Here is a 10,824-nt window from a genome sequence, read left to right on the forward strand (position 1 = left end):
CAGTCCCTGTCAGGTGCAACCCTCAGCCTTTTCAGACACTGAAATTTGAAAAGGCTGAGGGTCAATTTGAAAAATTGCATGCTCAATTTAAAACTGTGCCCTTGTCCTGGCTAGAGCTCCATTGTCCGGGTTGTGGGTCAGGGAATGGGGTCATAAAATACTGCCTGCAGGTATAACCCCTGTGTCTCCAAGTATTGTTGTAATCACCTACATAATGAAAAAAATATAGTTATGTTAGGCTCAGAATACGTGTAGCCTATGTAATACAGTGTGCTTGATATTTATATTTTCCGTTTCCATGTTCAAATAATGTGCTACATGTGACTGATATGGTATAGTGTCACACACCGCCAAGACATTTTAGTCAACTGCATACTTTTTGATTCCATTCCTTTTATAAATATATATATATATATATATATATATATATATATATATATATATATATATATATATATATATAATATTACTAATATGATATATTTAGAATTGTAATAGTAACTTACCTGCACATTTACACTGTTCACAAAATCCTCTTCATTGAGGCCTTGATGGGAACGTGTGTACAGTCTCGTTAGTGAATCATGTTAGTGAAGCCTGACACAAAGGCTACTGTAAATCATACTTTTTGGCTAAGTCATGATTGCATGATCTTCATAAAAAAATATAATGTACCTGCATTGGCAAAAAAAAAAAAAAAAAAAAAAAAAAAAAAAACTGCTTTACAACCTTGGGTCTGGAAAAACCATAAAAACCCCTAAAAAAAGCTTGAGCGCGAGGTAAACTTTGTGAATGGCACGACGGGCAGCACTTTTCACCAAGTTCACCGTATCACTCGCAAAGAATCTCAGGGAAATGGACACAGTTTGTGCTGTTGTTAAAGCCCGAGCTGCCCGACTCCGACATTAAATGTGTTGTTCAACAAATTAATGATACAAATGACACTCACGAGTCACGAGAAAAACTATATCTCTCTAAAAGTACGCTATCGCGTTGCGCTAAAGGACTTCCCGGATCACCTCCGCTTATAAAGCCGGGATCTAATCCTGTTAACATGAAATAAGCCTGCTCGCGAGCAGGTTTAAGATTGCGCACCTGTTGCTATGACAGCAAGTCCAGGATGAGCGTCGAAGAACCAAACAATCCAAGATCATGCCAAATCGCCAACAATCAAATCCAGCTAAGTGAGTTAGCGACGTACGAAGAACGGACCCCTGATTAGTGCAATGAATCTTTCAGCTAAATAGTACAATCAACTAATGTTGTTTAGTAATGATAGCAGGTTTTTACTAAACATAAAAGTAATGATCACTCGTAAGTTTAATTAGAAACAAAATCTGGGTTTACAGTGAACATGACAAAGATGCAAAACCCACACGTGAACAAATAAATACAATGGAGTTCAAGGAGAAAGCAGAGAAATTCATTGATGAAATGCTGAAAAGGAATTTGCGAGTTAAAGAATCAACCAAATAGCAGACAGAACATCAAATCGTTTGAAATCAACCTGACAACATTAAAAAGTATGAACCGCTGAGACTCATCTTGATATTTGATCCACCTGACAGATAGCAAGCAATATTACATTGCAGAATTGAATCATTTCAACATTTCATTGTCCTACAACAATTGATGTTAACATTGTTTAAAGTTAGAAATAAGGTTGTTGTTTTTTTAGATAAATAAATAAATACTTTTGTTAAATGCAGAAATTCGGGAGGAAGATTGTTTTTTTCTCTGCATTAATGGTCAATAGAAGCAGATGTTGTTATTTTTATCTGCCCAATCTGGCAACACTGGTGCTGGATATCAGTCATGTGATCATCACGGGCCAATCACAGCACCCGTACTGATATTCAGATCGACAGCACTCTTACTCATGTGATATGGATTAAATATTGGAAACATGATGAAAGCAGGAAGATCCAGATCTACAAGAGTGACGTTTACTGACTATTGACCGGTAAGATCCTTAGAGAGGAAGAATAACAACAGAAGAATGGAACGAGTGTGTGAGTGAAGGTGGTCATGAATGTGTGTAGATATGTGTTAGTTACAGGATCAGAGAAGGACAGCCTTCCTCTGTCATAGTCCAGATACACTCTCACACGATCAAACTTCTGTTTAACACGAAAAATATAACCTAGAGTCCACCCGTATGTCACACACCAGACATCATTGTTGAAGAAAACGCCTCCCTTCCTCTGGTTTGATGCTGTAGTGACTCCAAGAATCCAGTGTTGACTCCCTTTAACCTCCACATCCCAGCAGTGTGTTCCCGAGTCAAAACCCTCTGAACCCAGAACACAGAGACAATCAAATCTCTCTGGATTATCAGGAAGAGGTTGTTTGTTGCGTCTGTTTCTCACACCGCTCAGATCATCAGACAGAAAGAGACATGGATCTGCAGTGTTTGGATCCAGAATCACAGGAGCTGATGAGACACAATCAACACATGCTTTTATTCTGATCTTCATATAATGATCAAGAGGGAACCCAACACTGTTGGTCCTGTTGATCAAACACTCTTCCTCTGATTCATGTTTATCATCAGTGTTTAACGGCATCAACTACAAACATTAAATATGTGATTCAGACATTTGTATTCCATCAAGAGTTAAAATTACCCATTAGATCTGTTTTTATGCTGTAGATGAAAAACGTCTCGGGATATGACGCTGCGTTGAGACGAGGTGGGAATGCCTCTGCGTGATTGCGTCATGAAGCACGTATGAAATCAGTCCAATGGCGTGACGGAACGTCATCAACCAGGAAACTATAAAGCATACCTGGAACAAACAGTCACTAGCTTCTGATAGGCTGAAGCAAGTCGATCACAGGCATGCAGTGACAGGGCATGGGCAGGGCAACGCAGCGTCTCGGTCCCTCTTCAGGGAACCAGGGTTACAGTCGTAACCCGAGACGTTCCCTTTCAAAGTAACACAAGGGGCCCTATCTTGCACCCAGCGCAATTGACTTTGAACACTGCATGTATCATTCCTATTTTGCACCCGCGCACAGCAGACTTTTCCCTCCACAGACGCACGTCGGTAAATTAGGGAATGAACTTGCGCTCCCGGGGGCGGTTCAGCGCAAAGAGGAGGCGTGTTCCGGCGCAAAAGTTCCCTGGTGATATCTTCCAGTTTTAGAAAGCAATTGCGCCACTGACCAGGAAAAAAACAGTCTAAAGACAGTGGCGCGTTGCGCGTTAGTGATATGGTATTTTAAGGGCGCGTGCTTGGCCATAATGTAGCGTGTTAACGCGCATCCACGTTGATTCTCTAATAGTATAAACAGACGCAGCAGTTTTCATTTTTGCAAATCATACATTATTACAAGGAAAAATATTAACACACGAGGGAAATTATTGTTGTGTCCGTGAAGATGTGGAAAAGATCTATCTAGATTTTTTTTAAAAATCTAGATTAGGCTAGCCTGGCCAGCCAGACTTACATCAAGATGTTTAGTCTGGACACTCTCCATAGACTAGGCTTACTCCGAGAGGCGGGATAAACGGCTGTCTCTCAAAATCCCTCTGCACGCAATAGGATAGCGCTACAACCAATCAGAGCAACGAAGAAGGTGACGTTTTCCCACCAGCGGAGCTAATTGGTATATTAAACTTTTTCCGTATCCAGTCGGCAAAACTCCGAACACATCTTCCTTTTTTAAAAATGATTTAAGTGCCGTTTTTTGCTCTTTTCTTAAAGAGAAACTTAACTCCAAGTCCTCCAGAGTCGCGGCCAAAGCCGATTCGAAAGACTGCTGTTCGACAGCTGCTGCCGCCATTCTTTGTTTACAAGTGCCTATGCCAGCCGTCGCAACTCTGTCGTCATATGTTAAGCCCGCCCCGCATGCTCTATACACGACGTGATTGGCCTGACCCAATCTGGGTTTTTGCTGCTAGAATGTGTATTGAGAGTTGCTAGACTGGCCCTGGCTGCAAAATACATTTTGCTGCCGCTAGGGGCGTCTAGATTTCTAGGCTAAGATTAGGCTACACATTTACCCAAATTATTATACGCCTGTTTAACCGAAGCTAATTTGTGTGTTTCTCCATCATCCCCAATGTCACTTCTCTGTGTTTTACGGCCCTGACGAGAGCGTCGGTCTCCTCGGCTGTGAACCGCCCCTGGCGTGCGCTGGCAAACCCGCCGTTATAATAGCAATCCGCCGTGGAACAAGCGCGCCGGCTCTTAAAGGGAATGTGAGAGGACGCTCTGATTGGTTTATTTCACGTTACGCCCAAACCACACCTATGAATAATGAAGCTACTTCAGACCAACCTCTTTTAGATTTGCGCCAGGCGCAAGAGGCATTTATCCCGCCGGGAAAATAGCAACAGCGCCGGGATCCACCCACAAAGTTACTTGCGCTTTGACACTTGCGTTTCAGAGCGTTAAAATAGGGCCCAAGACGCGTTGAGACGCTGTGGGAACACTATACCCACGACGCCATAGTAACAATTGCCTGTCCGTGTGAAATCTCTGCGCACACTAAGACGAAAGCACCTGTGCCCCTGGAGTCGAGCTGAGGTCAAGGTTATAAACCTCACTAATGTGTGCAGCGAGGCAACATCCGTCACATCACAAACATATTGGAGGGAAACTCCTGATGATAATGTTTTAGAAGCAACCATTCATCTAGTCTCTTGTTCTGACGCCACACAGTGCCACAAAGGAAACATTACTACAGGGTGTCTCCCCAAGGATACACCACTTAAAGGGACGTGGTATGCAGCTAAGGCCGCCATGTACACCTTTAGTGTGGAGGGGGAAAGACCTGCGGAGAAACGCTCCTGCAGGAACTCCAGCACTGCAACCACAGGGCAGATAACTGGGTCCAGCTGGTGCTCTCCACACCAGGAAGTGAAATATCCACCTCCGGAGGGAGCTCTGGAGTGGAGGATGGTCTCAACAACCTCGGTTGAGAGACCTGAACTTATGAAAAGTTTCCACAATTCGCCTTTGGCTAAGCCACGCCCTAGAATGTAGATTGACCAATCCCAGCGCAGCCAAGAACGAGCTCCACAGCGGTCCGACACTTTTTCACAGCGCTCCATTAACTTTAACACCGGCGTCTCATATGTTTGGTCTCGGCAGGCTATTACCGTCGTAGTTTTATCAGAAATATGGTTAAGCGTTGTGCCTGGGGCGTTTGTAACAGATACGCGTTTCCCAGAGAGGTTGGAAGGGGGTGTCCGTTTTTTTCCCTTTCCCAAAACCGAAGTCAAATCCTGACAAGTGTCGTCTTTGGATTAAACTGTGTGGACGTCCTCAGTCAGCGAAACCCCTCAAGGATCAACAAGCTCACTTTTGTGTGCTCTATTTTTGCTTTTAACTTTACTGTGAAGTTACACTAGTTAGACAGTTTTATGCTGGTTTAGGTTAGGAGTTCGGTTCTCTACGCTAATTGTTGATACGCTAGCACACGCTGCTAATAAACAACTTTATACTCGCGGAGTCCGTTTGCTTTGTAATAACGATTATAGAAGTGAATAGAGACCCAGCTTTGCATGAACAGTGTTGCTCCTGATATTGTAAGTCCCAGCCTCCGTCTCCATTAGGATATGCAGTGGTTCATTTTTTGACTGTGACCGTTATGCTTTTGCCTCTATTTGGATGCCTTGTTGTTGCTTGCGTTTCACCGGCATGTCTTGAATATAGCCTTCGAACGCATATCGCAGCCCCTTTTGCCTACTTCTATCCGACACTTTATTTGCTGCTTTATAAAAGTTTGATAAAATTCCAGCAGGAAGAGCCGTCACAGCATAAGCCATGTTGATACCAAACCAGAGCCCAGATGAAGTTGTCGGAAGTAGCAACAGTAACTAAGGGGGGCGGGGCTTAGCTAAAGGTGAATTCTGAGCAAGGGTGAAGGATCAACCCCGCTCGCCTGAGAGTCAAGGTCCCCCTGAGCAGAATCTCCAGAGGAGAGCCGTCGAGGAGAGACTCTAGGTCCGAGAACCATACTCGGGCCGGCCAGAACGGGGATATTAACAGAAGACGGGCCACATCCTGGCGAACTATCTCCAGAACTCCCGGGAGCAGAGCGATTGGGGGAAATGCGTACAGATGTAACCTCGGCCACGTCTGCACCATAGCGTACAACCCCTGAGTGAGAACCACAGTGTCGTCTCTTAAGATGCGAACAGGTCTACTTCCGCTCGACCAAAGTTTTTCATAGGAGCTCCACCACCTCGGCGTGGAGTCTCCATTCCCTGGGCTTAGGCAGGCTCATCAGGATCTCTGCTCCCTAATTTGAAAACCCAGGGATGTAAATTTAATTTTCCCTCGAGAAGAAAGCCAACAGGAGCAGAGCTAAACGTCTTGATTGTGCATATGTTACACCTCGGGAATTTATGAATGAACACTGTCAGCCCTCTTTTACAAAAGCTAACAGTGGATGCTCCACTCCCAAACAAACAACACAAAGCCATTATACTCCTATAACAACAATAAATAAACAGACAGTTTCACTGAGGGCGCTTGCTGAAATCACAGAAGCTAGTTTGTTCCAGGTATGCTTTATAGTTTCCTGGTCGATGACGTCACATGATGTTCCGTCACGCTATTGGACTGATTTCATGACGCAATCACGCAGAGGCGTTCCCACCTCGTCTCGACGCAGCTCGAGTTCCCTTGAAAGGTAAGTGTGTGTCTGATCTTCAGCAGCATCTGATCATCTTAATTTTATTGGGTCTTATAGTCTGTGTATCAGTTTAAAATAGTTTCCCTTATCGAGTCGGTCTCTCGACATTACGTATGGGGAAATCCATTTTCCTCGAATTATGAAGTCTGATTTGAATAACTCTTTTGCTTGCAAATAGCCAATGGCGATTCCGCCATCACCTGATTGGCTGACACTCCTCAATATAGGTGACGGCGGGCGCCAAAAACCTCAGAATCTTTTTTCTTCACTCGAGTCTGTTTCACCGTTGATGTACGCATTCAGAGCGGAATATAGCAAGGAGTTTTTCCCCTCTCGCGTTCCGGTGGATTACCTATATCATGTCTCTTTGCCGCATGTGTGGTGGACCCATCGAATTCCCGGACGCACACGAAAACTGTGTGCTGTGCCTGGGCCGGGCCCACGCGGAGGCGGCACTCGAGGGATCGGGATGTCCTGCCTGTGAGGAGTTTCCCATTAAGATCCTTCGTGCAAGGCTGGCCGCTACACGTAACGACGGCCTTGTGTCTCCTGCCTCTCTCCAGTCTGCCGCCGTCGAGCCGCGGACCGAGAGACAGCAGAGAACCCCATCCGTGGATTCTGTCGAGGCGCTGACGTCGGCCCAACACCCACGCCATCCTCAAGTGACAGAGCCCCTAACTTACTCTGAGGCCTGTTACCGCCCTCCTACGGAAGCGCGGGAAATGGTCTCGTTTGGATACGACGATGACGACGCCATGTCTACCAGCGCCTCCGACCCGGGAGCGTGGTCCGAGTCTCCGTCTGAAGGCGCCCCCGCCTCTGTGGATGCGGAGCTGATGGCCATTCTCACAGAGGCTGTGGCGGATATGGAGCTGGAGTGGACAGCACCCAACGAGCTGCCGTCTAAGAGATGGATGGATGGTTCTTTCCTCGGCGCGAGTCGTCAGGCTGAAGCCCCGCGGAGACCCGCGCCGTTTTTCTCGGAGGTCCACGAGGAGCTCACCAGATCATGGCGCTCCCCTTACTCAGCACGAGCCCATGCACAAGGTACCCAGCTGCTGACTACAGTGGAAGGAGCGGAGAAATTGGGGTATGCGCGATTGCCTCCCGTCGAGGATGCCATCGCGGCTCATCTAGCGTCTTCTCCCGGCTGGAAGACCGCCCAACTGCCTTCCAGGCCATGTCGCGCTACTGCCCACATCGCTGAGAAAGCCTACACTTCAGCTGGACATGCAGCATCTGCCCTCCACATGATGGCAATTCTGCAGGTTTTTCAGACGCGACTCCTAGGTTCCCTGGATGAGGGAATCCCGGACCCCGAGTTGCTCAGGAAACTGCGCACGGCGGCAGATCTCACTTTGGCGGCGTCAAAAAAGGTCAAAAAACGTTTCGCAGAGCGGAAGCTCGGGGAATCCCGAGAAGGTGGCTATTTATGTCCCCGTGCAAAATACCGCGGACGAGTCACCTGTCTTTCATGTAGCGGTCAATGCTTCCCCGGTGGCTGGCGCTCAGCCCCCGCCGCAGCATTCATTAAAGCCCCCCTTATCGAGTCACCTGAGCGCGTGGTCGATTCTACCGACGGCATCACATTGGGTATTAAACACGATAAAACGCGGCTATACGCTCCAATTCGCTCGCAGACCACCCCGTTTCGGCGGCGTGATTATGACAGAGGTGTCAGAACAGAGCGCTCCGCTACTTCGGGCAGAAATCTCCTCTCTCCTGGCCAAACAAGCAGTAGAGACAGTACCCGAAGAGCGAAGGAATTCCGGTTTCTACAGCCGTTATTTTCTAGTACCAAAGAAGGACGGAGGTATGTGCCCCATTTTGGATCTGAGATTGCTGAACAAAGCGCTCGCGAAACGCACGTTCAAAATGATAACAGTGAAGCAGATCCTCGCGCACATTCAGCCCGACGATTACTTCATTGCAGTGGATCTAAAGGATGCATACTTCCACATTCAGATAGCCCCGCATCACAGGCGCTTCCTTCGTTTTGCATTCGAGGGTGTGGCGTACCAGTTCAAAGTGTTGCCGTTCGGGCTGGCCCTGGCCCCCCGTGTATTTACAATGTGTATGAATGCAGCGCTTGCTCCCCTGAAGCTCAGTGGAATGCGCATTCTGAACTATCTCGACGACTGGTTAGTCATCGCACGGTCGGAGAGTGTCCTCGAAGAACACAAACACAGACTCCTCGCCCACCTGACAGGTTTGGGACTGTCTGTGAACATGCGGAAGAGCGCGCTTCAACCGTGCCAGTCCATCACTTTCCTCGGTATGGTGCTGGACTTACGCGCTATGATCGCGAAGCTGTCAGAGTCGAGAATCCAGTCGATTCAGAGTACACTAGCCCTATTCGTTCAAGGCAGAGCCATCCCCTTAAAAACGTTTCAGAGGTTACTCGGTCTGATGGCAGCTGCAGCCTCCATCTGCAGACTGGGCTTGTTGCACATGAGACCGCTTCAGCACTGGTTACAGAGACGAGTACAGTCGTGGGCGTGGAGAGCGGGATCGGAACGCCTTATTATAACGCGTTCATGTCTGGAGACTCTAGCGCCGTGGTTCGACACGACCATGTTCGAGCAGGGGACTGCTTTGGGCAGACTGGTCAGACGCGTAGTGATCACTACGGATGCGTCACTGTCAGGCTGGGGAGCCCTCTGCGATGGCAGACCGGCATTCGGTACGTGGACAGGAGACCAGACGCGCTGGCATATAAACTGCTTGGAGATGGAAGCGGTTCATCTGGCGCTGCGGGTTTTCCTCCCGTTTGTGAAAGACCGTCATGTTCTCATCAGAACGGACAACATGGCGGTGGTGGCGTACATAAATCGCCAGGGAGGTTTACGCTCGCGATCCCTGCAGGGGCTAGCGAGGCGGCTGTTATTATGGACAGACAGAGTACTACTGTCGATTCGAGCAGTACATGTGCCGGGCAGTTTGAATTGCGGCGCGGACATGCTGTCCAGGGATGGCATTGTGCACGGGGAGTGGAGGCTTCATCCGCAGACGGTAAACATGATCTGGAATCTGTTTGGCAAAGCGGAGATCGACCTCTTTGCATCGCAGGAGAACGCCCACTGCCCGCTGTACTTTGCATTGACGAAAGCCCCTCTAGAGGGAGACGCACTGTCGAGCCGCTGGCCGAAGGGTCGGAAGTATGCTTTTCCTCCGATCAAGCTAATGCCGCTGGTGCTGCAAAAGATCAGGGAGGAGAGATGTGCGTTGTTTCTGGTAGCGCCCAAATGGCCCAACCAGCCGTGGTTCCCGGAGCTAGTGAACATGGCGCTTTTTCCCCCGTGGCGGATACCGCCGAGAAGAGACCTCCTATCTCAGGCGAAGGGCACCATATGGCTCCCCAACCCGGAGCTGTGGGACCTGCATGTGTGGCAGATCAGCGCGGAGTTTCACAGAGAGTGCTGCAGACAATAGCAGAGGCTAGAGCCCCTTCAACGAGGAGCTTATATGCTCTGAAGTGGAAAGTATTTGCTAACTGGTGTGTTGACAAAAAGGAGGACCCCAGGAATTGCGATATTTCCATTATTCTGACCTTCCTACAGGAACGTCTGGATGTTGGCAGTTCGCCATCTACACTGAAAGTTTACGTGGCCGCTATTGCTGCTTTTCGTGATGTGGTGGATGGCTATTTAGTGGGGAAACACCCTTTGATAACGAGTTTCCTTCGGGGAGCGAGGCGGCTTCCCCCCCCCCCCCCCTTCGTCAGATGCCTGTCTGGGACCTGTCGTTAGTGCTTAGTGCGCTGTCTGACCCACCTTTTGAACCAGCTGGGTCTAGCGACATTAAAGTACTCTCATTCAAGGCGGCGTTTTTGCTCGCAATAGCCTGCGGGAAACGGGTGGGGGACTTGCATGCCCTGTCAGTAAACAGTGCATGTATGCAGTTTGGACCGGACGATTGCATGGTCAGACTTTTACCCAAGCGCGGATATTCGCCTAAAGTGCTCTCAACGCCGTTCAGAGCCCAGGTGGTTACAATTCCAGCATTTTGCCCCGTTGAGGACAGTGTGTCAGTGTCTCAGAAACACGCTTTGTGCCCCGTGCGTGCCCTGCGTGCTTATGTGAACAGAACTAGCCATTTTCGAACGTCAGAGCAGCTCTTCGTCTGCTACGCGGGTGCCAGGAAAGGCGGCGCGCTGTCGAAACAGAGGCTATC

At 48.3% G+C, this 10,824-nt stretch overlaps 2 protein-coding genes across 2 annotated transcripts in view; both read right to left on the minus strand.

Moving 5' to 3' along the window:
* The window catches only part of nol12 (nucleolar protein 12), a 59,774-nt gene that overhangs the window by 19,690 nt on the left and 29,260 nt on the right, over positions 1–10,824 (minus strand). The gene's annotated exons all lie outside the window — the stretch shown is intronic.
* The window catches only part of LOC306993273 (E3 ubiquitin-protein ligase TRIM35-like), an 18,112-nt gene continuing 8,597 nt past the window's right edge, over positions 1,310–10,824 (minus strand). Inside the window, exon 6 of the mRNA XM_079602946.1 lies at positions 1,310–2,434. Coding sequence (XP_079459072.1) covers positions 1,947–2,434 — 488 coding nt within the window. The 3' untranslated portion in view covers positions 1,310–1,946. The remainder of the gene's footprint in view (positions 2,435–10,824) is intronic.

Source organism: Phoxinus phoxinus, assembly GCF_949152265.1.
Source record: "Phoxinus phoxinus genome assembly, chromosome: 1".
Lineage (NCBI taxonomy): Eukaryota > Metazoa > Chordata > Actinopteri > Cypriniformes > Leuciscidae > Phoxinus > Phoxinus phoxinus.